This window comes from Podarcis vaucheri (genome assembly GCF_965113315.1).
Source record: "Podarcis vaucheri genome assembly, chromosome: 16".
NCBI lineage: Eukaryota > Metazoa > Chordata > Lepidosauria > Squamata > Lacertidae > Podarcis > Podarcis vaucheri.
The window spans coordinates 9,446,915-9,472,538 of NC_138754.1; the positions used below are offsets into that span (position 1 = coordinate 9,446,915).

Consider the following 25,624-nt stretch of genomic DNA (forward strand, 5'->3'; position numbering starts at 1 on the left):
CTCAAGGTCATCAAACCCACCCAAACCTAGCAGGGGCCCGTCTAGCCAAAAACGTAGACAACTCTATGGTAGGGTGGATGACTGGAGGACCAGCTGTGTGCTGCTGAGCCACAAAAAGGGGATGAAGGTTGAAGTTCCCTTGTAAATCCATCTGTCTTTGAGGTTCACCCATCCATTGATACATGGCAAAGGCAGGTGGCACATTCTTAACGGTGGGATTTGTGACCTCTTAGTGTGGTTTTCCCAGTAGTGATGTATGGAAGTGAGAGCTGGACCATAAAGAAGGCTGATCGCGGAAGAATGGATGCTTTTGAATTATGGTGCTGGAGGAGACTCTTGAGAGTCCCATGGACTGCAAGAAGATCAGACCTCTCCATTCTGAAGGAAATCAGCCCTGAGTGCTCATTGGAAGGACAGATCCTGAAGCTGAGGCTCCAGTACTGTGGCCACCTCATGAGAAGAGAAGACTCCCTGGAAAAGACCCTGATGCTGGGAAAGATGGAGGGCACAAGGCGAAGGGCATGACAGAGGACGAGATGGTGGGACAGTGTTCTCGAAGCTACCAGCATGAATTTGACCAAACTGCAGGAGGCAGTGGAAGACAGGAGTGCCTGACGTGCTCTGGGGTCACGGCGTCACCAAGAGTCGGACACAACTAAACGACCAAACAACAACAAGTGTGATTCCAGCTTTGCAATGGGAGTTGGCGCACCAGTCTTGCAAGTGAGATGCTAATCTAGGGTTGCCATATTTCAAGAACTGAAAATCAGAGTACAATAGTTGAGGGGGGAGGGATTGCCTGGACATTTTGCCCATTTTTCGAAATTCCCCCCGGACGCTAATTTTGCCGGACACATCTGGGAAATTCCAGGCGTATGGCAACCCTAGCTATCCCAAAGATACTGGAGGTGGGAAACCACTTTGCTTATGCTCTGAGATACAATTCCTCCTTTACACACCCTTCATTGAGCCAGTATCCTGCATGCATTGTTGGGAAAGAGAGGAGAGTTTGAGCAGGGGCAGGAACGCAGGGAGCTGTGTCAGAGGTTTGGTCCATCTAGCCTGGCGTTGTCTACACTGACTGGCAGCAGCCACCCAGGATTTCCCCTCACCCAGTGCTACATGGAATTGAATTAGGGACCTCCTTCTGGAAAGCAGGGGGTTGATAACTCAGCAGTGGTCCTTTCCTCAAACTCAGGAATTACTCAGATGCACAGGCCGGAAGATTCACAACGATATTCTTAGCAGGTGTCCTTGTATTGAAAAAACAACAACAGCAAACGACCGAAAGCTGTTGCCATGGCAAAACAAAAAGAGGATATGTTGTTGGAAGGACATTTCCACCCTGCCAGCATTACCCCCCCTCACTCCCTCCCCACATCCACCTTACGGCCTTCAATGGGCCACTTAATCAGAGACAACCTTGGAAAGAAAGGAACAATCAGTGCCTTTATTTGGTTTCCGACACACTCACAGTGCAAGAAATTGTGAGGGAGTAGGGAGGGGGTGAATGTGGGGTGGGGAAGAAGGAAAACAAGCCATCCCCCCAAGTGACTCAACCCTTCCCCACCCCCACCAGGTGAGGAAATGATACCCTCATTTTCACCATTCCTAATTAGAGAGGAGGATGAAACTTTCGGGAGAATTTCAGAGCTTAGAAGGGACAACAGCAAGGTCACAGCGTCCCGAGAAGCAAAATCTCGCCGGCGTCCTATTTCTAATTTGGGGTTCCAATCCATTTTTCCTTTGGCACAATTACAGTGGTACCTCGGGTTACAGAGGTTTCAGGTTACAGACTCCGCTAACCCAGAAATAGTACCTTGGATTAAGAACTTTGCTTCAGGATGAGAACAGAAATTGCACGGTGGCAGCAGCGGGAGGCTCCATTAGCTAAAAGTTAAGAACAATTTCAGGTTAAGCACGGACCTCCAGAACGAATTAAGTTCTTAACCCAAGGTACCACTGTACTTATCCCGAGCCAAAAGAGAGGTGAGCCAGGACCCTCTGGATCTGGGTGGGAAGGCCCTATAGAGAGACCCTCATCCACCCCCAGCAAAGATCTCTCCCAAGAGGAGGGGACATGGGGTGAAAAAGGTTTGCTTTCCTGACGATAATGCAACTGTCCAAACGCCTCTACTAATGGTCATTACTGAGTGGAAGCAAACTTGGGGTGGGGTGGGTGGGGATGGAGGGCTCTGAGTGGACGTGGGGGGAGGGAGGACAATGTATCTGGGTGACCCCACACATCAGAACTTGGCATGTTGATAAAAACACTTCCCTGCCAACGAGTAATGGCACCAACCCCTCCACTGGGACATCAAGTAATCCTTGATAGGCCCAACTCCTTTACCCTCCCCACCCTGAGCCAGATTAGTACTGGCAGGTCCTGCCATCCTAGCCATGGGGCCAGCTGGTGCTCTCTCGTCCGTTCTTGCGCCCGTGTCCCTCGGGGTTCCTCTCCTTCGGGTGGCGCTGGGCGCTGCTGTCCCGCTGCGCGAATCTGGGGAGAAGGCAAGAAGGTTAAGGCTGATAACATTGAGTGTTAAGTTGTGGGTGAGCAATTCTTCAAACAGCTCTTGTTTATTCACAGGCCAGAACAGAACTGAACTGAAGGGTTCAGTCAGCCTGCTTATATAGAACTCTAGTACAACGCAACTGTAACAATTTTCTAAAACTATCCAATCACTGAATGTCACTTCCGATCCCTTATTTGCATAACTATCTACAGTATCCCCCTGCTGGCCCAGGGTGAGAACTTCAGTACATAACATTGAGCCACGCAGGTGCAGAGCACACCATTGGCAGTCTGCTTCCCCTTCTCGCTCCCCACAACCAGGAACGTCTCAGAGCCACGTATGACATGGGGAAAACATAACATATAAATAGGAAAGCAAGAAGAGCCTGTCAGATCAGGCCAATGGCCCGTCTATTCCAGTATCCTGTTCTCACAGCGGTTCCTCAGATGCCCCCGTGGGAAACCCACACGAACGACCCACACACAAGAGCAACTCTCCCCTCCTGTGGTTTCCAGTCATTGTTATTCAAAAGCATGATTGCCTGAGACTGTGGAGGAAGATCACAGCCATTGTGGCTAATAGCCACCGGTAGTCCTCTCCTCCATGAATTTGTCTCTGAAAGACATCTAGGTCGGGGGCCATCACTGTGCCCCACAGAATCGAGTCCCATAGCTTAGCTAGGTGAAGGAATAAACGTGAGAACCAGTGGCGGCATAAGCGGTTTAAATGTCACAGTAGGACCTGGGGGACCTGGGTTCAAATCCTCCACTTGGTCACGAAGCTCAGTGGTACTGCATTCAAACCATACATTTAAAGCCCCTAGAGCATGGGTAGGCAAACTAAGGCCTGGGGGCCAAATTCGGCCCAATCGCTTTCTAAATCCGCCCCTCGGACGGTCTGGGAATCAGCGTGTTTTTACATGAGTGGTGGTGTAGTGGTTAAGAGCGGTGGACTCGTAATCTGGGGAACCGGGTTCGCTTCCCCGCTCCTCCACATGCAGCTGCTGGGTGACCTTGGGCCAGTCACACTTCTCTGAAGTCTCTCAGCCCCACTCACCTCACAGAGTGTTTGTTGTGGGGGAGGAAGGGAAAGGAGAATGTTAGCCGCTTTGAGACTCCTTAGGGTAGTGATAAAGCGGGATATCAAATCCAAACTCTTTGTTTTTACATGATGTTTTTACATGAGCAGAATGTGTGCTTTTCTTTAAAATGCATCTCTGGGTGATTTGTGCAGCATAGGAATTGATTTTCCCCACCAAGATATAGTCCGGCCCCCCACAAGGTCTGAGGGACGGTGGACCGGCCCCCTGCTGAAAAAGTTTGCTGACCCCTGCCCTAGAGCGTCTCCCGCACCCACAACCTCGCAGGCTCTCTCTCTCACCTGCCCGCAGGGGCTGCCCCCAGCTGCCTCAGGATCACCTCCTCGAAATTATCCGCTTCCTCTTCGCTGCCTCCCAGCTGTTCCGCCAGCTCCTCCAGCGCATCCTCAACCTCATCCAGGAACTCCACAAAGCTCAGGCGGTCGTGGGCAAAGGCCCCGTCGCTCCCAAAGTAGCCGTCGAGGGCGGCCACTAGTCCTCCGTAGTGCTCGGCCCAGCCCAGCCCAGTCAGGTAGCTCTGGAGCATGGGCAAGAAGCGCGGCTTCTGCACTGGCTCCAACCCTTCCTGCCGGGCGCACTCGCCGACACCTGCGCAGCCCTGAGGAGGCCGGTACGGGTGCTTGGCCAGCGCTTCCCACAATGCACCGGGCTCAGCGGGCTTCTTGGCCTTCCGGTGCTCCCCGTCTCTGGCCATCTTGGCGTCTCGCGGCCCCTGGTGCTTCCTGGGACGGTGCGGCCCGTCGTTGCCCATCTTGGGAGCCTTGTACGGAGGACGGTGTTCCTTCTCTGGGCCTTCGCCGTGGTGCGTGGGCTTGCGCTCCTCGTGGCCGTCGTGCCTTTTGTGCCAGGCCCTCTCCTTCCCTCGCTTGGCTTTGTGGCCATCTTTCCAGGACGGTTTGGCCCCCTCTTCTGCCCCCTCCAGCTCCTGGGCCACCCTCCTTTCCACGCCGTCCAGTTCCTTCCGGAGCCCTTCGGACACGTTGCCGGGCGGAACTTTCTGGAAGGCCCTCCCCAAGTCCCGCCGCACCGACGCCAGCAAGGAGCGCAGACGCCGTATTTCGGCTTCGGGCCTCTCTGCCTTTTCCCGCTGGCGGTCCTGCGAGGGCAGCTTTTCCGGGCGCGGCTGGGATTTGGAGTCGCCCGCCTCGGCCAGCTTCTCCCGCAAAAGATGGAGCTCGGCTCGCGTGGCGAGGAGGGAGGCCGTCTCCTGCTTCAGCGCCTCCGCCAGCCTGGAGTTCTCGGCGGCCAAATTCTGGCGCTGAGAGGTGAAGTCCAGCGCCTCGCCTTCCGTCTTGCGCAGGAGCAGCTGCAGTTCCTCCTTCTGGGCCTGCGGTTTTCCAAAAGGAAAGGAAAATGGAGACGCGTTTGTTCACTGGAGCAAAGACGTGAGAGGAAATCCGGATCCCAGGACGGAAGTGACAAAACATCACCAGACCGAGGAACCCGGAACAATTATTAAGGGCCGCTCCCCAAAAACTGTTTGTGGAGCATTCGTTTCAGCAGTAAAATTCAGGCTGGAAAGGAGTTATTTCGTCATTGTTGCTGTCATTAAAAACGCCCACCTAGTCCCACATTCTATTCTCTTAATTTATTTATTTTAAGTTTTTATTTATACCTTTTCAAATGTATACATTTCATTAATTTTAAAAATCATTTTAACATTTCAAAGTTTGACTTTGAAAAAACTTTGGCCAAGAAAAAGAAAAGCTGGACAACTTTTGTGTCCTGATTTTCCCTTTTTGAAATATGGTAACCCTCGCATAAGTATTTAAGAAGGAATGAAAACCACTGGTGGATTATCTGTCAAATTATCACCAATATATGAAGGATTTGTAATATAAGCAGTGGATTACCGAAATATTTAACGGTAGATGGGCTTAGATAATAAATACGTATCTGTTATAAAACAGCTAATGAAAAAGAGTAAAAATCAAACATCAGGAAAGGAGGGGCAGGAGTCAAGAAGAAACATTGTGTGTTAAAAAAGATTTGTATGTGATGATAAATGCTTTGAAATATTATGGGATACGTAATGAAAATGATATGAATGGGGAGGGGGGACAAATGACAAATGGGGAGGGGGGACTACTGTTATGAGAGAGAAGAATCAGGTCCTAACTTATTAAGGTAAAGGTAAAGGACCCCTGGATGGTTAAGTCCAGTCAAAGGTTTCAAGTTTGTACACAGACAGCTTTCTAGGTCATGTGGCCAGCATGACTAAACCACTTCTGGTGCAACGGGACAATGTGACGGAAACTAGAGTGCACATTACCTTCCCACCACAATGGTACCTATTTATCTACTTGCACAGGTGTGCTTTCGAACTGCTAGGTTGGCAGAGCTGGGACAAAGCAACGGGAGCTCACCCCGTCGCGGGGATTCGAACCACTGACCCTCCGATCGGCAAGCCCAAGAAGCTCAGTGGTTTAGACCACAGCACCACCTTTTACCTAACTTTTACTGTCTCCACCAACTGGCAGCATCTCTCCAGGATTTCAAGTGGGGGACAATCCCCCCCCTACTCAGGGATGCCCCTGGGGATTGAACCGTGGACCTTCTGCATGCAAAGGAGCTTCTCTGCCCTCCTTCGCTACACCCAGACCCTCCAGCCACCTGCAGTTCTGCTTGCATAAGCCGGATGTCTTGATTTTCCTTGGCCAGCTTGTCTAGCAAGAGTCCCATGGAATCCAGGCTCTGGCGGTCACCATCTGATGACATCACCGCTTCCTTGGCTCTCTGAAGCTCGTCGCCAACCGGGGGTTCCCGTGGGGGCGAAGCTGGCCAATCCTGCTGGGGTGGGGAGTCACAGTGAGCCGCAGCCTTTTTGGCTCCCAGTACGTTTCCGAGCACAATTCAAAGTGTTGGTGCTGACCTTTAAAGACCTAAACAGCCTTGGCCCAGTATACCTGAAGGAGCGTCTCCACCCCTATCATTCAGCCCGGACACTGAGGTCCAGCTCCGAGGGCCTTCCGGCAATTCCCTCACTGCGAGAAGCGAAGCTACAGGGAACCGGGCACAGGGCCTTCTCGGTGGTGGCACCCGCCCTGTGCAACGCCCTCCCACCAGATGTCAAAGAGAAAGACAACTACCAGACTTTTAGAAGACATCTGAAGGCAGCCCTGTTTAGGGAAGCTTTTAATGTTTAACAGACCGCTGTATTTTAATACAGTACTTTGTTGGAAGCCGCCCAGAGTAGTTTGGGAATATTATTATTATTATTATTATTATTATTATTATTAGCAAACACCAGGATTTGAACATCACAGCCAAGTGTTGGTCCCTGAGGGCTCCGCCCTCCTGACCCTCCCAAGGCATCCCATTGGCTGGAATCTTTGGCTGGGCAGCAAGCCAGCAAGAAGCTTCCATATGCTGACCCAGACCCAGTTTTGTCTGCACAGACTGGCAGCTGCTCTCCAGAACTCCAAGCAGGAAACCCCCTGTTCCCTCTTGCATCAGCACAGAGATAAGAAGACTCACCACCCCAACAGAGCCAGGAAGGGGCTCTTCACTGTCTGAGCTTGACCAGGTGCTGAAAATGTCCACTGGGCCTGTAGGAGACAGCCGGGGCGGGGCGGGGGAGGATGTAAAGGAGAAAAAGGGGAGAGCTGAAAAAATTAAGAGCCTCTTTCATATTCATACACACACACACACACACACACACACACACACAATTAAATTTTCTCTTTTACAAATTCAGAATATTCATTTAAACATCTTTAAAATATCAATGACTTTCCTTCTTCTCCTTCCATGGTTCATTCTGCATATCATAAATCCCTGCATATTTTACATAAACTAAACAATTCAGCATTCCATTATTACATGCATCAGAACTTATTTACCCTGTTGAATTTAACTAAATGCTGCCAACATTTTCAAACATACACAATACCTCGCCCCATATATTCAGGAAACATTTCCCAATCTTCTTTAAATGTATGTTCTTCTTGTTCTCTTATTCTATATGTTATAGAGCCTCTTTCTAAGCCGGCAAAATAGTGGGGGGGGGGATTTCTGTTGTGGCTCCCCACTGGTGCGGAAAGGGAGTTAAAACAAGACTTACCATCATCTTGGTCAAATATGATTCCTGTAGCGAGAGGTAAAGAGAGGCAAAGAGCTTTATTATTACTTATTTCATGAAATGCCATTTGATTGTTTTTTAAAAAGCCCTCACCGTGGTTTGCAAAAAGGTTAACACAGAGGGGCTACCTTTGAAGGTGACCCGGAAACTGCAATTAATCCAGAATGCCGCAGCTAGACTGGGCCGCCAGGACCACATAACATCGTTTCTGAGAGACCTACATTGGCTCCCAGTACGTTTCCGAGCACAATTCAAAGTGTTGGTGCTGACCTTTAAAGCCCTAAACAGCCTTGGTCCTGTATACCTGAGGGAGCGTCTCCACCCCTATCATTCAGCCCAGACACTGAGGTCCAGCGCCGAGGGCCTTCTGGTGGTTCCCTCATTGCGAGAAGTGAGGTTACAGGGAACCAGGCAGAGGGCCTTCTCAGTAGTGGCACCCACCCTGTGGAACGCACTCCCTTCAGATGTGAGGGAAATAAGCAGCTATCCTATCTTTAAAAGACATCTGAAGGCAGCCCTGTTCAGGGAAGTTTCTAATATTTAATGCTGTATTGTTTTTAATACTTGATTGGGAGCTGCCCAGAGTGGCTGGGGAAACTCAGCCAGATGGGCGGGGTATAAATAATAAATTATTATTATTATTATTATTATTATTATTATTATTATTATTATTAAGACTGTCACAGGCCCATCCCAGAGGGAACAGCTAGCAGAGTTAGCCCCACCCTAGCAAGGCCACCGCTTACCCAAGGATGCCAACAAGGCCAAACCTAAGAGGGCAAGGAACCCAAACAGCCATTTTGTCCTGGGAAGGCCACCGTCGTCGCCCTCGAAGGCCTCCGCGCCGCGATCTCTGCCAGCCCCCGGCAGAATGGGGGGCGCGTCCCGACCCTTCCGCCTGCGCAGGCCTTCAACGTCACGCTCCTTGGACGCCTCTTCCCCACTGCTGGAAGTGTTCCCCTCTTCCTCCCCCAGAGGGCCTGGGAAGGGAAAGGAGAGGAAAGAAGAGGGCAAGAAATGAGGATCAAAATATTGCGTCAACTGGAGAAAACAGGCTCACCTGTGGCCGCTCGCCTATGGCGAGGGTGAAATTGCTCCAAGCAAAGAAGCTATTACAGGTTGCGGATGGAGAGGTGGCGAGTCGCCCTCTTTGCTCCTGAACCCTGAGCTCTCTTTGTGGAAATTCAACATAAAGGTAGAACCTACCTCTGAACCTCATGGTTCCTGCTCCACATCCTCCTCATCAATAGGAGTATAGCATCTAGATCAAGGGAAGTAATAGTGCCACTGTATTCTGCTCTGGTCAGACCTCACCTGGAGTACTGTGTCCAGTTCTGGGCACCACAGCTCAAGAAGGACACTGACAAACTGGAACGTGTCCAGAGGAGGGCAGCCAAAATGGTCAAAGGCCTGGAAATGATGCCTTATGAGGAACGGCTAAGGGAGCTGGGCATGTTTAGCCTGGAGAAGAGGAGGTTAAGGGGTGATATGATAGCCATGTTCAAATATATAAAAGGATGTCACATAGAGGAGGGAGAAAGGTTGTTTTCTGCTGCTCCAGAGTAGCGGACACGGAGCAATGGATCCAAACTACAAGAAAGAAGATTCCACCTAAACATTAGGAAGAACTTCCTGATAGTAAGAGCTGTTCGACAGTGGAATTTGCTGCCAAGGAGTGTGGTGGAGTCTCCTACTTTGGAGGTCTTTAAGCAGAGGCTTGACAACCATATGTCAGGAGTGCTCTGATGGTGTTTCCTGCTTGGCAGGGGGTTGGACTCGATGGCCCTTGTGGTCTCTTCCAACTCTATGATTCTATGATTCTCCTCGATTGGAACCCTGCTCTTGACCTGCAATAGTACCTTCTGCTTGCCAGGATGAAGTCAGAGCGAGTGAACATCTGTAAGCAAGGGCGACCCTACAAAGCTAAGGTTTCGTTTGCTGTTCCACCTACTGTTGCCTCCTGGATATGTCCACCACTAGAATGTGGCCCCCTGAAAGCTGCCCACAAATAAATGCGGCCCTTAGACCTGACAAGAATCTCTGCCCCAACTAAGTCCTTAAGCACATCTGTCCAGACACTAACATGAAGCCTAAAACACATGCAATTGCTTGGATTTGTGTTCTGTTTCCTTGCCCTCTGCACTTCCTCTATTGCTTCTTCCGGCAGCCAAAATGTAGATGTGTAGGCTGCTTGGGGCAGAGATCTGTCAAAGGCCTCCGCATTATTCCACAAAGAACTGCCTATGCTCATGGAACTAAGTCACCTGCTTTGTGGATGAAGACAGTTCCCTGTGGGACAGGCACAGATCCTTCCTCAGCCTCGCAGGTGCTGGCCTCCTTTGCATGTGACAGGGCGGGCTCTGGGGTCTTGACTAGCGAGGGGGTTTCTTCAGAACTGGGGTCCACCACCACCTCAGGACCCTGGATCGCGAGAGAGAGATAAGGATGCTTGTAAAATCGGCATTGTTCTTGAATTGTGATTATGTGTGTGTGTGTGTGTGTGCCTACTTCCTGGAAACCTCATATCCAGTGTTGTTTGAGAGTTCTAAGATACAAAAAAAAATTAGTGTAGTTTTAAAAGGTTCAGTCTGCCATCTTGGTTCAAAATGGAGCCCAACCAAAATATTGCTCAAAAAAAGATACGCTAATATGCCTAGATTAAAATGTGAAGTACTAGATGGAAGAAAAATTAGTAAGGAAAGATAATAAGAATATATAGATGATTTGAGAAGATTGTAGAATGCAAAGATTATTGTAAATTGTATAATGTGGAGGAGCCACCGTGCAAAATTTGGTCAGACCAGTTTCTTTGTACAGTAATGGCTTTCATTGGCCAATTACCGCCATTTACATGTCCAAAGCACTGCTGCCAACTCCAGGAGGCCCTGGGTGCCTGGGCACCCACAAAATTTTCGCTGTGGGCGCTGGGCCTACTGCCGCCCACTGCCTTACCTCCAGGGTGCATCTGTGGCCACAGCAGGCCCCAACAGAAGAGGGCCTGTGTGGATCGTTTGGCTAATTGCCAAATGGAATTGAGTTCAAAGAGGAACGAAGCCCCAACGTTGGAGAATTCTCATATACATGCAGAGAATTAAGCGAATGCTGTACCTTCTGACTGGCGCCGTCTGCATCAGGGCGGTCGACGAGGGTTTTGCTCTCGCCGAGAGGGGCTGTCCGAAAAGATGCCTGTGTTAAAGCTAGTAAACAAATGTGTTTATTATGTTCATCTGCATCCAGGGCATAGCTGTCAACCCTCCCTTTTTTTGCGGGAAATTTCCTTATTCCAGCGCTGCTTCCCGCTGCTGTCCCGGATTGTTAGATTGTCACCCCGGGACAGGTGAGGCTGCTGATCCCTTATTTTCGAGGCTGCCGATCCCTTCTTTTCAAATCTGAAAGTTGACAGCTATGATCCAGGGTGGGGAACCATTTTCAAAGAGAGAGGCCCACATTCCCTTCTGGGCAACTTCCGGGTTCGGGGGGGCGCATGCCAGGAGTTGGCAGGGCCAGAAGCAAACATGGACGAAGCAAGGGGTGTCGGGGTTCAAGGACAAGTTTCAGCCAGGCAAAAACACCCAAGGAAGCTGCAAAGGAGGACTGGTGAAGGGCGTGACCTGAGAAAAGGGGTGTGGCCTGGAGAAAGGGGGTGTGGCCTGGTGAAAGTTCCAAGGGCCAGAGGGCATTCAGCCCTCATGCCTGGGATTCACACACACACACACACACACACACACAGAGTAACCAAACAGGGTCTGATGAAAATACCAGGTATCCTCCATCACTGAAAATATGCTTCCCTCCTTCAGAGCAGTGAGGTGAGCCGGACCCCATATGCAAAGCAGCTTCCCCATTATATACTGAAGTCCAGCTTTTGCAATATCATGCAGAGGATTGCAAAGCAACAGGTGCGGTCAGGATATGCCAGGTGGGGTCAGGAAAGGACATGGAAGACAGCTAAGGGTTGGGCAAGGGCCTCATCCATTGCTACATACCTTGTGTCTCTTCCTGGGCCGGTTCAGACCCAGACTGCATTTCCAAGCCAAGGTCTTCTACAGGTAGAGCCTGGAGGGGCAAAACACGTCGAAAATAGAGGTCACAAAATTCCCCTTTTTCTCCTAGAGTGGGATGGGGGAGGATCTTTACCTGGCCCCGCCCCTGTGGGCCAACTTTGGCAGGTGAGTGGGGCAACCCACTTGTCAATCACTCAGCATCATTATGGTTGTGTGTGTGTTTTTTGCAACTATGTTTTTATTTATTTATTCTTGGATACAAAAGAAGAAGAGAAGAACTGTGACAAAGCATCAGAAATAGAGATTTGTTTATTTTTTAAAGCAAAATACCCAGGCGTGCAGGATGAATTCAACTGCCCATGGTTGATCATTATATTTGAGGTTGATCACTATATTTTTAGGGCCCACCCTATTTTCCTGACTGTAAGTTGTTTAAAAGGGTTTGTTATATTGTGCTTTAATGTTGCAACCCACCATGGGACCTTAGGGTGGAGAGTGGAATAATAATAATAATAATAATAATAATAATAATAATAATAATAATAATACAGGTAAACTGCCCTTGTCCACCCACCAAAGTCCATCACAAGGAGCTCCCGTTGGTTGCCAGGTGCTTGGGAACTGTAGCGCAGGGGGCTTTTCTTCCTCCCTAGCACCAAGCGCTTTGCACTGAGCCCCCTGCTAAAATGAGAAGGGGAGATCAGAGAGAAGAGGCGGTGGAAGAAGAATGGAAAAAATTTAAAGACTACTTGCAGAAATACTGTAAAATTAATGAATGGTAAAGGGATGTTGGATTGAAAATAAGCGGTGTTGGTAAAAAGGTTAACAAGAATATGTAAATATGGATTGATAATGGTGGAAAATATATATTTATAATAGGTTAAGATGCTGAGTTGGGGACGCGGGTGGCGCTGTGGGCTAAAGCCTCAGCGCCTAGGGCTTGCCGATCGAAAGGTTGGCGGTTCGAATCCCCGCGGCGGGGTGCGCTCCCGCTGCTCGGTCCCAGCGCCTGCCCACCTAGCAGTTCGAAAGCACCCCCGGGGGCAAGTAGATAAATAGGTACCGCTTACCAGCGGGAAGGTAAACGGCGTTCCGTGTGCGGCTCTGGCTCACCAGAGCAGCGTTGTCACGCTGGCCACGTGACCCGGAAGTGTCTGCGGACAGCGCTGGCCCCCGGCCAATAGATGTGAGATGGGCGCACAAACCCCAGAGTCTGTCAAGACTGGCCCGTTCGGGCAGGGGTACCTTTACCTTTACCTTAAGATGCTGAGTAAGGACAAATGATAGAGGGTAAGGACTTGCTGAATTAAATATCTGAACTGGAATACAAAAAGGGACGTGTGAGGAGGTCAGGAAACTAGTAAATGAAGTATAAGATATGAAATTATTGATTTTCTTTTTCCTTTTTTCTTTTCTTTTTTCTTCGTGTTAACTGTTTTCTATTCTGTATTTTTCATGTGTTTTGCTTTTGTATTTTTTTAATTCTTTTTATTCTATTAGGGTTATTCTTTGTCTTTATTTTTTAAGTTTAAACTTTGAAACTTATTAATGTTTGTAAAACTTCAATAAATATTATTTATAAAAAAAAATGAGAAGGGGCAAGTTCCAGTTCTGCAGAAATTTCCAACGGAAGCCACTTGGCGCTGCAGGAGAAAGGCACAGGGGTCTCTCTCTTGCCCATCAGCTGCCTGGCAGAAGCGGGAGAAGATGACCTGCTTTGAGCTCCCGACTGTCTCTCCATGGTCACCTGGGCACCTGCCCCACATATGACACCTTGCTTGGAGCCAGTGGGCGTGGTTTAGGGGGAAACGGTCCCGTGGGCCAAAGGGTGGGTGATGGTGGGCGAGATGAAGCCTGGTGAAGAAAGAAAGGGGTCGTAGCTCAATATCTACTCTGCCTACGGAAGGCTCCAGCTTCAATTGGCTGCATCTTCTTGCCTTCTGAGGGGCTGCAGGTCCCAAGTGGGTGGGGCCAGAGGCAAAAGTGGGCGGAGCAACTGATGCAAATGTTACCTGTGTACAGTATAGGTAAAGGTAAAGCAACCCCTGACCATTAGGTCCAGTCGTGGCCGACTCTGGGGTTGCGGTGCTCATCTCGCTTTATTGGCCGAGGGAGCCGGCGTACAGATTCTGGGTCATGTGGCCAGCATGACTAAGCCGCTTCTGGTGAAACAGAGCAGCGCACGGAAACACCGTTTACCTTCCTGCCGGAGCGGTACCTATTTATCTACTTGCACTTTGACGTGCTTTTGAGCTGCTAGGTTGGCAGGAGCAGGGAATCCCCGTCATGGGGATTCGAACCGCCAACCTTCTGATTGGCAAGTCCTAGGCTCTGTGGTTTAACCCACATGCCACCCGCGTCCCTACAGTAGGCCAGTTAAGAAACCCACCCATCCCCTAATCATCCATCCAAAGGAGCATTCCACCCCCTGAAGAGGGTACGAAGCAATGCGGGTGAGGGGGTGTGGCGGGAGGGGTGCGGCCTGGAAAGATGGGCGTGGCCTAGGTAGACTGATGTTTCTTGGAAAGAGGGCGTGGCCTCAGGAAAGGGGTGTGGCCTAGAAAGATGGGTGTAGCCCAGGGAGAGTGGGCGTGGTTTGAGGATGCCCCCCAAGCCTGAGGTTGCCCACCCGCTTCAAACCTCACTGCCAACTTCAGGGATGGGGCATCTTCCAAGGGATGCTGATGGACTCTAGCTTCCATCAGCCCCAGGCAACAAGGACAACAGTCCAGGAGGAAAGCCCCTAAAAACCTGGAGGGCTGCAGGCTACCCTACCCCCCCCAGCCTACAGAGAAAATAAGCAGGTTCTATGGCCCCCCACTGACCCCAACTAGTGTCCTCCTCACAAGAGGTCAGGCCTGGGAGACCCAAAAGCCTACGAGGAAAGGGCTTTTGAGGAGTTCATTATGCTGCCCCATCCCTGATGTCTTGCCCCTGCCCCACAGAGCCTTCCCCCCTCTCCCCAGTTTGTTTTCGGCTCCCGCTCACCTCAGAGCCGGCAATCACCCAGCTGTTGTTGTCCGACTCCCGGGAGTCTGAATTGTCAGTCATTTTGGCTCATGCCACGGGGCGCTGGGTCAGTGGGGCCTCCTAGCGATGCAGACCCCCAATTGGATGGGGGGCTGGAAGGAACAGAAGACGTCTGGAGAGAGAGAGACAGAGGAGGTTCTTTATCAGCCTCGAGTACAAAGCAGAAGAGGCTGGCCGCTTCACGCCGGGGGAATTTGACTGGCAAATTAATTTGGGCAGAGAAATTGGGGCACAGGCTGCAGATGAGAGTGGAGATGCAGAAACCTGGAACAGGCCAGCCGGCCTCTCTGTTTCCCACCCCAGCACGGTCTGCACTGGCTGGCAGCAGCAGCAGCTATGGTCTCTAATCCCATGAATAAAGATCCCAGGTCTCATGGTTTGGAGCAAACAGCTGGTTTAAAATAGGGGCATCGGAACAGAGTCAGACTGATGGGTCCATTTAGCTTAGCGTTGCCTACACTGACTGGCAGCAGCTCTCCAGGGTTTCAGGCAGGGCAGATCCCCAGCCCTACCTGGAAATGGCAGGGACTGAACCCGGGACCTTCTGCATGCAAACTGAGCTAAGGCCCTTCTCCATATTCTTTCAACTTGACAGCTCAGGGAAGTTACCTAGCTTTAAGAATCATATAAAAGAAACTCCTTTGCCAGTTTCCTTCATTCAACACTATTTTGCCCTTGGGAAAATGACTCTTTCCCCTGCCACCTCCCCAAGTGTGAGGACGTGTATACATACCTCCTACCCCAGGAAGTAGGGATGCAGGTGGCGCTGTGGGCTAACCCACTGAGCCTAGGACTTGCTGATCAGAAGGTCGGCGGTTTGAATCCCCGCGATGGAGTGAGCTCCCGTTGCTCGGTCCCTGCTCCTGCCAACCTAGCAGTTCGAAAGCACGTCAAAGTGCAAGTAGATAAATAGGTACCGCTCCGGCGGGAAGGTAAACGGCGTTTCCGTGTGCTGCTCTGGTTTGCCAGAAGCAGCTTAGTCATGCTGGCCACATGACCCGGACGCTGTACGCTGGCTCCCTCAGCCAATAATGCGAGATGAGTGCCGCAACCCCAGAGTTGGCCACGATGGGACCTAATGGTCAGGGGTCCCTTTACTTTACCCCAGGAAGTGCCCTGCGATGACAATTGCTGAGCTGATTGTTGGCCAAGGAAAGCCTAATCCCATCACCAGACCTGCCAAGGGGTCCAGACATGCAAAGGAAGTTCTATTGTACTTCGGGTGGTGGGACTTCAGAGGTGTTTGCCTATGCTAATCTTATACCTGGGTCTTGCCCTGCCATGCCTGCTTATGCTAATCTTGTACCAAGGACTTGTTTGGACATGTTTGCCAAGGTTAAACTAGTGGAGGGCACAAGGAGAAGGGGACGACAGAGAATGAGATGGTTGGATGTTGTTCTTGAGGCTACCAGCATGAGTCTGATCAGACTGCGGGAGGCAGTGGAGGACAGAGGTGCCTGGAGTGCTCTGGTCCATGGGGTCACGAAGAGTCGGACATGACTAAACGACTAAACAACAACAACAACCCCTGTCTACCTCTCCCCTTTTGTGACATGTCAGTGATGTATCAATGATGCTGTACGAACTGTATTCTGGGATATGGTGGGAAACTTTTAAAAGTCCTTGTCACTCCATCCTCGGGGTTCAAAATTCTTCTTTGAACTTGTTGCGCAATAAACTTTGGTCTACAGCTATTTGCTCCGGTTGGTGGCTGGACTCCTTCCTTTATTCCGCAATTTTAAGGTCATTGATATGTAATAAATGTTCATAAATGTACCAAGCAAACACGTACATAAATATATAAACCACATGTCTGAAAACTCCACAGAAAAAAAGTCCTGAACAAATTGACCTCAACTATTTCTTTGCAAGGTCAAGGTGGGAAACCTCCCCATTGTCTTTTCCCTTTACAAATCCTGTCTTAAGGGTATGTCTGTGTTTGAATAGGGTGTGAGCCTGTGACCTGGCCCAGAACTAAGTATTTATCATTACAAAAGACTAGCGAGGCTCCCCAGGCAATCCAATCAAGTGACCATTAAACAGGTAACCTGGCAGGCAGGAGGTAAACAAAGCACTCAGATTTCAGCATGACTAAACTGCTTCTGGGGAACCAGAGCAGCACATGGAAACGCCGTTTACCTTCCCGCCAGAGTGGTACCTATTTATCTACTTGCACTTTGACATGCTTTCGAACTGCTAGGTTGGCAGGAGCTGGGACCAAGCAACGGAAGCTCACCCTGTCGCCAGGATTCGAACCGCCGACCTTCTGATCGGCAAGTCCTAGGCTCTGCGGTTTAACCCACAGCGCCACCTGCGTCCCAGCACACTTAGGAAACTACAATTCCCAGGATTCTTTGGATGGGGGAATGTGCTTCAGATGTATAAATAATAAATAAATAAATTTTATTTGATCCCACTCTCCCCAGCCAAAGCCAGGCTCAGAGCGGCTAACATCATATAAATAAGGCAATATGCATAATACAATATGCAAATATGTATGGTGTATATACTGCCTTCAAGTAGAATGTACTCTTTGAGTAGAAAGTACAATAGATAAAACTCATTTATCTCAGTGGGTCTACTCTGAAGTGGACTGAGTTGGAGCCAACCCAGAATAGACAAGAGAAGAACATCTTCCCTTATTAGTTTGGAAAGGAGGGTGGGGTGGGCAGTTTTAAAAACGTCTTCCAGGCAGAGCTATTCTTGCTGGAAAGAGAATGTGGGGAATCCAAATTATGCCGGACTCTGAACGCGGTCTGATTACCAGCACTCCGAAAGCAAGGAGAGGAAGAGGAAACAAGTCCTCTTGCAAACAGAAAAATGGGGCCCTGGGACAAAGTTGGTGGGTTTTTGGCGGGTGACACACACAGGTGTCAAATGAATAGGTACTCCAGACCTCCCCTTAAAAAAAAAAAGATGCCCATATCTAAAAACCTCTATTTTTCTTCTCTTCTTAAATGTAATAAAAAGAAATCAAACAAAGAATTAAAACCTTAAACCATAAAGATTCGCAGTTTGGAAACAAAATTACAAAGATCCAATGCAGCTCTAAAAGGATAATAAAGTAATGACTCTTACAAATATTCCCTTTGGTATTGGTAAGAATAAAAGCAATCTCCACTTGTGATCTCCCTTATTGTTGAGAATCTGGCGTTTGCATATACTGGTGGCACTGAGTGAGCCTGCAACTCCATATTTTGTAGAAGAAGTAAAATCAAGGCATATATGAAAATTAAAAATGGTCGTTCGAGCTCTGCCCATTATGTAGTTTTAGTTTATGGGACATCTCTTCAAGTAGGGCAGTCTGCCAACCCTTAAACACAGCAATCCCGATGATTAAGATTAAAGGTCTTCCAGGATTTAGCAATGCAATCGGCCTGGTCTGCTGTTAAGAGATGAGAAGTAAATTCTTCACTTTTCAAGACCTCTTCTCTCCCCTCCATGCAATACATTCTTGTTAAATATCCCCCCCCCCTTCCCTGTAGGGAACAGCTGTCAGAACAGGAGACTGACTTTGGGGAAAAGGAGGGAGGTATTTTTAGTCGCTTTTAATACACTTTAGCAGGTGGAAATTGCTGAGCAGACCAGCCCAGACTGCTTTGGAGGGCCATGACAAGATCTTTCTTGCCTCCTGCCCCAGAATCCATTTAACTCCAAGCTTTTCTACTCCCATAGGGAGCTCCAGAAGGGAAATAATTCCTGCTCCCCCCACAACAAGTAACTCTCCACTATTCCTTTTTTGGACGCAGGGTTTTAAACAGCCTTGCTGGTTTGGGTTCCCACCCCCACCCCCTCTCCTGCTAGGCCCCCGTGGTTATACGAAGGAAAAGCACCTTTTTTCAGAGAATTCCTAATCTGGAAGTTTGAGGAAAAAGAAGGAAGAAAAAGGCTGCTGTTTTAAATGTTATCTTATTTTTTAAAAGCATGTACCCGTGGATGCTAACACTCACTGCAGGTGCATGTAATGTTTGCCATATTCAGGGTATAAAAAGGTGACTAAATTAGACCCATCTGTTTCAAGAGTAAAACTGAGTTGGAGACAAGCCTCTCGAGGTAGGAAACCCTTAACCCATTGGTCTATCTAGCTTAGTGTTGCTGACACGGATTGGCAGCTCTCCAGGGTTTCAGGCAGGACACGTGCCCAGCCCTAACTTGGAGATGCTGAGGATTCGAACCCAGGACCTTCTGTTGCAAAGCAGGTGCTCTGTCACTGTGCTACAGCCCTTCCGTTCCACTGAACTGGCATAGGAAACTGCCTTCTAGTGAATCAGACCGTTGGTCTATCTGGATCAGCATTGCCAGCACTGACTGGCAGCAGCTCTCCCTGCCAAAAATTGGGAGAAAAGAGAAAAGTTTTGGGGCAGGATCCTTGGAGTGAAATAGGCACTATTGTTCCTCTTTCAGAAGCCTAATCCCGTGGGACAAAGCTAATTCCCAACACCACACAATCACAAATCCCCAAAGTCACACTGCACCCCTAGTATGTACATATATTTCTGTGTCCCCTGATCCTGCTCTCAACGTACAAAGAGGCTGTGGTTTTGCATCAGAAGATGCAAGCAGGAAGCGGCCTTGTTTTGCTGCTCTCAACTTCTGCCCCCCCCAGCTCCGATGCCATAGCAACCCTGGCAGCGGTGCCCTTAATAGGAGATTTATGTGGGACAGCGGAACTTAGTCGGGCCGGATCCTTGGCGGCAGTGGCTACAGGCAGCCAAGCACCACCCGACACAGGCAGGGACAAAAATGGGCCTCTCTATACAACAACACTTTTAACAAAAATTCATAGGACAAGAGAGTCCGCAGCGGTGTGGCGGTTAGTGTGTCGGACTATGACCTGGGAGACCCAGATTCAAATCCCCTCTCAGCCTGACCTACTTCACAGAGCTGTTGTGCAGGATAAGGGAGGGAGGGAGGGGGAGACCCATGTACACCAACTTCAGCTCCTTGGAGAAAAAAAGCAGGGTATAGCTGCAATAAGGGGGTTGGACTAGATGACCCTTGGGGGTCCCTTCCAATTCTACATGAGGTCCTGGCAGCACTTCAGCAGGGATGTGAGAGGGCTTGTTGCGGGGCAGCAACCCGGGATGGTGCTTCCATCATACGTGAGCTGCCTGGTATCTTCAGGGCATCTCATAATGTGTTATAGCCAACGTGGAGCCCTCCACTACAACTCCCATCATCCATGAGCAACTGGGCTATTCTGATGTTGGCTGATGGGAACTGGAGTCCAACAAGAGACGGAAGGGCTTTGTACCTCTGATCAGACCCTTCGTAGGTTTCGATGCAACCCCTTAACAAAGCTCTTCCCCCTGGAAATAGCGTGAGTTGTGGATGCGAAACACGCACTGCTGCAGATAACTCAAGTTGTTGGGGCAAGTGGGGAGAGCTACAGCCCTTGTTGGACTCTCATAATTCCTCAGCAGTTGCCCTGGGGTGCTTGGCAGGAAGGGCAAGATATAAGTTTAATTAAAAAAATAAATAACAAGTCCAAAAGGATCTGCAGGGCCTGTTCCTACCCTCTCGCCTCAGCCATAGATCGCCACCTGGTCTGCCGTGCAAGCCTGTTGTGAAGCAGTGGTGGATTTCAAATCCCATCACCACACCCAACCCAAGCAGGAGGGGTGATGGGAGTTGTAGTTCAGCAACTTTTGGGGAGCTTCCCCTCCATCCCCTTTTTACAGATCGCTTAGCAAAAGGACACACATAACTTTTACATTGAAAATAAGGGCATAAAGGCTTATTATATTAGCAAATAGTACAAAGTAATAAAACAAAAACTGGTAATAATATGATAGCCAGGGGTTTGGGACCTGTTGACCTCCGGAGATGTCGCTAGATTAGAATACCCATCCTCCTTGCCCACTGGTCGTGCTGGTCAGAGCTGGTGGGAATTGGAATCCCTAAACATCAGTGGTTTGCCCACCTGCCATAAGGTTTAGGGTGCAACCTTGTAACCTGCTAGGAAGTCCCATTGAACTGAATGGTTGCTTACTTTCCGGAGTAAACATGTGCAGAACTACAGTTACTGAGTTTTTACAGTCATGGGATGCGGGTGGCGCTGTGGGTTAAACCACAGAGCCTAGGACTTGCCGATCAGAAGGTTGGCGGTTCGAATCCCCGCAACGGGGTGAGCTCCCGTTGCTCGGTCCCAGCTCCTGCCAACTTAGCAGTTCGAAAGCACGTCAAAGTGCAAGTAGATAAATAGGTACCGCTCTGGCGGGAAGGTAAACAACATTTCCGTGCGCTGTTCTGGTTTGCCAGAAGCGGCTTAGTCATGCTGGCCACATGACCCGGAAGCTGTACGCCGGCTCCCTTGGCCAGTAAAGCGAGATGAGTGCTGCAACCCCAGAGTCGGTCACGACTGGACCTAATGGTCAGGGGTCCCTTTACCTTTACAGTCATGAAATCAATGATTTGGAAGTCCTCCAGCCCAACTCTCAGCAATGGAGGAATCGCAGCTGAATAATCCCTGACAGATAACTGAAGGTATGAAGCCCTTGGGTGTTCAAAAAGTGGTGTGTGCGAATGTTGAGCATGACAGCCAAAAAACAAAACAAAAAAACCGCAATCACCAGGAATAAATCACCCTGTAGCACTGGCAACTTGGAAGGCATAAAAGATGGACCCCTTACAAGCATTCCTAGCGTTGAAGTGAGGATTATACAGCCAATTAAGATCTCGCCTCTCCATCAAAACACAACCCTAACGATTCCAGGGGCTTGCAAACTCAAGAGTATACAGAACTGGAGAATAAATTCTTCTGGATTAATTCATGCAGGGTATGTGGGCACGATTGTGTATGCGGGTACAATATACGGGCACAGGTGGGCTTTTGCGATGGGACAGGAGAACCTCTCCCAACTCCAGCATCGCCCCTCTCAAACCGCGCATAAAAGGATCTGGTCTAGACCCTTCCCTTTGCACTGATCGCTTGGCGAAACGCCGCTTCCCAGTTTTGGAACCAAAGTTACCTGCAATAGATCCAAGGCAAGGGTGGTTGGGGGAGGGGAGCACATTTGGAGGGATCTCAAAAAACAAGTTCCATCGAAACTGCAAGACTATGCGATAGATAGATATAGATGATGATGATAGATAGATAGATAGATAGATAGATACCGTAGATATCCCGAAAAAGCAGCAACTCTCTCCCAGAAGACAAGGTGAAATCACAACCAACCCAGCCCTCTAAAGGGGCAACGGGAGAGCTGATGGGGCTGTTGCCATGGTAACCCTGCATCAGCGACCCTCGGGGATTCCCTCTGCTGGACCAAATCATGCCGCCGCCGCCCCCCTCTTCCCTTGAGAGCTGCTTGCCCTAAAATTGGGGGGGCGGGCCCTCTCCGGTGACCCATACCATTACCCCACAACAATCCCCTTCCTCTTCACCTTTCCATCCATCCTTACCTTAGTCTAGGGGTCTCTCAGATCTGGAAGTTTTTTTAGAAGGTGGAAAAAGGAAGGCTGCGAACGCCTCTTAACTTTGTATAGGAAACTTCGCAGCCCTTTACCCTGCGGGGGGGGGAGGAAAGGGGCGGGACCTCGGGGCCAGGCAGCCTATCCCAGGGGTTGGGGGAAATGAGTTTGGCCAATGAAGGGGAAGAGAGGGCAGGGGACGGGGGGAGGACAGCACTGTTTTGGAATCCGCAATGCAATCCCGAGGCCGGGAGATAAATGTGTGCGAAACCCCCTAAATGGGGAGAATTCTGGATCGGGAAGGAGGAGCACGCTTTGCGGGGAGATGACTAGGGGTCCCCCCATAAGATCAGCCTTCCTAAGGCTTGGGGGGGTGTAGAGAAGGGGTGCCCCCCCAGTCAGCCATTTAGGATCCTAGCGAGCAGGCATGACTAAGCTGAGGCTGCAGAGAGACAGCGACAGCTGGGAGCCCAAGCAGAGAGGCGGGTTCTCCTGCCATCCCAGGGACACTTTATATCAGCCCTGGGTAGCTCAGTTGGCGAGAGCACTGTGCTGGTAACGCCAGAGTCGTAGGTTCGATCCCCGTATGGGGCAGCTGCGTTGCAAGGGGGTTGAGCTAGATGACCCTCAGGGTCCCTTCCAACTCTGAAATTCTATGGTTCTGTGGAAGGACTGGGGGACCTGGCTGCTAGGAGGCCCTCGCTGCTGGCGAATTCTGCAAGACTCTAAAGTCAGAACATGGGAAGAGCGAATGGCCCATTGATCCAGTACCTGTTCTCACAGTGGTCCACCAGGTGCCCCAATGGGAAGCCTGAAGGCAGGACTTCCACTTGCTGGGAGTAACTGGTATTGAGAATAAAAAAATTCCTTCCAGTAGCACCTTAAAGACAGAATAAAAAAATTCCTTCCAGTAGCACCTTAAAGACAGAATAAAAAAATTCCTTCCAGTAGCACCTTAAAGACAGAATAAAAAAATTCCTTCCAGTAGCACCTTAAAGACCAACTAAGTTAGTTCTTGGTATGAGCTTTTGTGTGCACGCACACTTCTTCAGATACCACGAAAGCTCATACCAAGAACTAACTTAGTTGGTCTTTAAGGTGCTACTGGAAGGAATTTTTTTATTTTGACTATGGCAGACCAACACGGCTACCTATCTGTAACTGGTATTCAGAAGCATCACTGCATCCAACTATGGAGGAACAGCCGTCATAGTTAGTTGCTCTCTCCCCCACGAATCTGCCAGCTTTGTTAATAATAATAATAAAATAATTTATTATTTATACCCCGCCCATCTGGCTGAGTTTCCCCAGCTACTCTGGAAGGCTCCCAACTGAGTGTTGAAAACAAGACAGCATAAAATATTAAAAACTTCCCTAAACAGGGCTGCCTTCAGATGTCTTTTAAAGTTAGGATAGCTACTTATATCCTTCACATCTGAAGGACGGGTGGGCGCCACTACCGAGAAGGCCCTCTGTCTGGTTCCCAGTAACCTCACTTCTCGCAATGAGGGAACCGTCAGAAGGTCTTCAGCACTGGATCTCAGTGTCTGGGCTGAATGATGGGGGTGGAGACACTCCTTCAGGTATACAGGACCGAGGCCGTTTAGGGCTTTCAAGGTTAGCACCAAAACTTTGAATTGTGCTCGGAAACGTACTGGGAGCCAATGCAGATCTCTCAGGACCGGTGTTATGTGGTCCCGGTGGCCACTCCCAGTCATCAGTCTAGCTGCCGCATTCTGGATTAATTGCAGTTTCCGAGTCACCTTCAAAGGTAGCCCCACATAAAGCGCATTGCAGTAGTCCAAGCGGGAGATAACTAGAGCATGCACCACTGGCGAGACAGTCTAACCCTGAAATTTTGGGTCCCCTATGATGGGAGTAGTCAGGATTTATGTTGGGGGGGGGCAGGACACCCACCTGTCATCATCCTCCGTCTGGCTCCATCTAGCAGATTGGGAATGAAATGTCTCAACAAGGGTTGTTTTAAATTACTTTCTTTTGGTCCCAAGTGCTCAGAAAAATCTTGTCAAAATCTTCCTACAATTTCAAATTTTAGTTAAGCATTTTTATCTATTTACTTTGATTTAATGGGGGGGGGGGCTACCCCCTGGCTACTATGCCCATGGTCCCTTCCAAAGTTTTGAACTCATTTTGTACTGCAAACCCCACGTTTTGTGCTCCCCACAATTGAGTAACTGATGCTCAAACTGGGGGCCATAAGTAACCCCCCCCCAACCCAACACTGTCCACCTTGTGCCACAAACCCTGTGTTTTGTTTCGAGTATCACTTACTCAATTGTGGGGTGGCAGACAACACAGGGTTTGCAGCACAAAACTATTCCGAAATTTTGGCACCAGTTTGGAGTGAATTGGAGAATGTTGGGTTCTGCTCAGGAGTAGACCTGCTGAAACTGAAGAACATGGCTGTTAAGTCTATTGATTTAAATATGTCTACTCTGAGTAAAACATTGTTGACTAGCACCCATTGGGGGGGGCAAGGTAGGCAAAGGGAACACAAGACCTTTTTAAAAGAATGATCTTGATATCTAAAGAGGCTACCACCTGCACCCAGGAAACAATTGTCTGGGGGGGGAAGCCTTTTTTCAGCTTGAGGGCCAAATTCCCTTCTGGGGAACACATCTGAGTGGTGGGTGGGGCCAGAGGCAAATGTGGGTGGAGCAACAAATGTCTCTGGAGCAAGCTAAAGACCTGAGGAAGGAGATCATCACCCCACTCGTACTAACCATCCCAGGGTGCTCAACCACTGCCACAATGTCCTTTCGTCTATCAGATCAAAATGATCAGATTAATAGCAAAGGTTGCTAGGATCATAGATGGATCAGAATAAGGGCCACTAACTGACTGCTGATTCAGGACTTTAAATTGTGCTTTTATATCAAATTTCCTTTTCTGCGTATACTGTAATGTTTTACTGTTACTATGGCCATTGGCTAATGCGAATAAAGTTTTATCTCTCTCTCTTGAGCAGGCTTGTATCTTATTCTCCCCCCCCCCCAAGCAAGCAAGAGGCATTGTCAAGAGTTCAAGGACACATTCCAGCCAGGTAATAACAGACAGCCTGGGGAAAGTCCTGTAAAATTCCAGAGAACAACACCCCCCAATGTTCCTCTTCCCTGGCCCAAAATTATTTCCCTGCAACGCTGCTTCTAAGGAACGTAGCGGCTTCCACTCTCAAAAACAAATCTGCAAGCCAGGCTCAGCTGAAAGATGCTGACCCTAGATCATCAGGTGAGCTTTGGAATTCCAGAGGGATTTAACCCAGGGAGCAAGCTCTGCAAGGAGGTGAACAGGGGATCCCAGAATTGATCAGCAGCCCCGATACCTGATCTGCATCCTATAGCATGTTGGCTCTGTAACCGGATGGTTTCTGGCTTTAGAGATGCGTTTGGCTGAGAAAGCAAAACAAACCCTTCAGGCCGGGTGATTCAGCCTTCGCCATCCTGCGAAGGGGGTGCAGACA

General features: G+C 49.4%; 2 protein-coding genes across 5 annotated transcripts in view; one reads left to right on the top strand and one right to left on the bottom strand.

Moving 5' to 3' along the window:
* The window catches only part of ZBTB7B (zinc finger and BTB domain containing 7B), a 330,604-nt gene that overhangs the window by 118,131 nt on the left and 186,849 nt on the right, over positions 1-25,624 (top strand). The window lies entirely within an intron of this gene.
* Positions 1,432-22,273, bottom strand: PBXIP1 (PBX homeobox interacting protein 1). Of its 4 annotated transcripts, none has more exons than XM_082202189.1 (11): positions 22,135-22,273; positions 14,689-14,842; positions 11,683-11,752; positions 10,805-10,866; positions 9,961-10,117; positions 8,443-8,676; positions 7,679-7,702; positions 7,093-7,163; positions 6,229-6,405; positions 3,897-4,942; positions 1,432-2,500 (listed from the first exon to the last, which is right to left on the bottom strand). In XM_082202189.1, the coding sequence occupies exons 2-11, from the start codon at positions 14,749-14,751 to the stop codon at positions 2,395-2,397; spliced, it is 2,010 nt and encodes a 669-aa protein (XP_082058315.1). In that variant the 5' UTR covers positions 14,752-14,842; positions 22,135-22,273; the 3' UTR covers positions 1,432-2,394. The 4 variants fall into 4 exon arrangements, with proteins under 4 accessions (XP_082058315.1, XP_082058314.1, XP_082058313.1 ...); XM_082202188.1 differs by having other exon boundaries at positions 6,229-6,402; positions 10,805-10,893; XM_082202187.1 differs by having other exon boundaries at positions 10,805-10,893.

What these genes read in the sequence shown, in the direction of transcription:
- PBXIP1 (XM_082202187.1), bottom strand. Translation starts at nt 14,751, where the DNA reads ATGACTGACAATTCAGACTCCCGGGAGTCGGACAACAACAGCTGGGTG. An exon ending in GGCCCAGGAAGAGACACAAG is followed by an intron (nt 10,894 to 11,682) that starts GTATGTAGCAAT and finishes TTTGTTTACTAG; the next exon opens with CTTTAACACAGGCATCTTTT. An exon ending in TGTCTTCATCCACAAAGCAG is followed by an intron (nt 8,677 to 9,960) that starts GTGACTTAGTTC and finishes TTCCCTTCCCAG; the next exon opens with GCCCTCTGGGGGAGGAAGAG.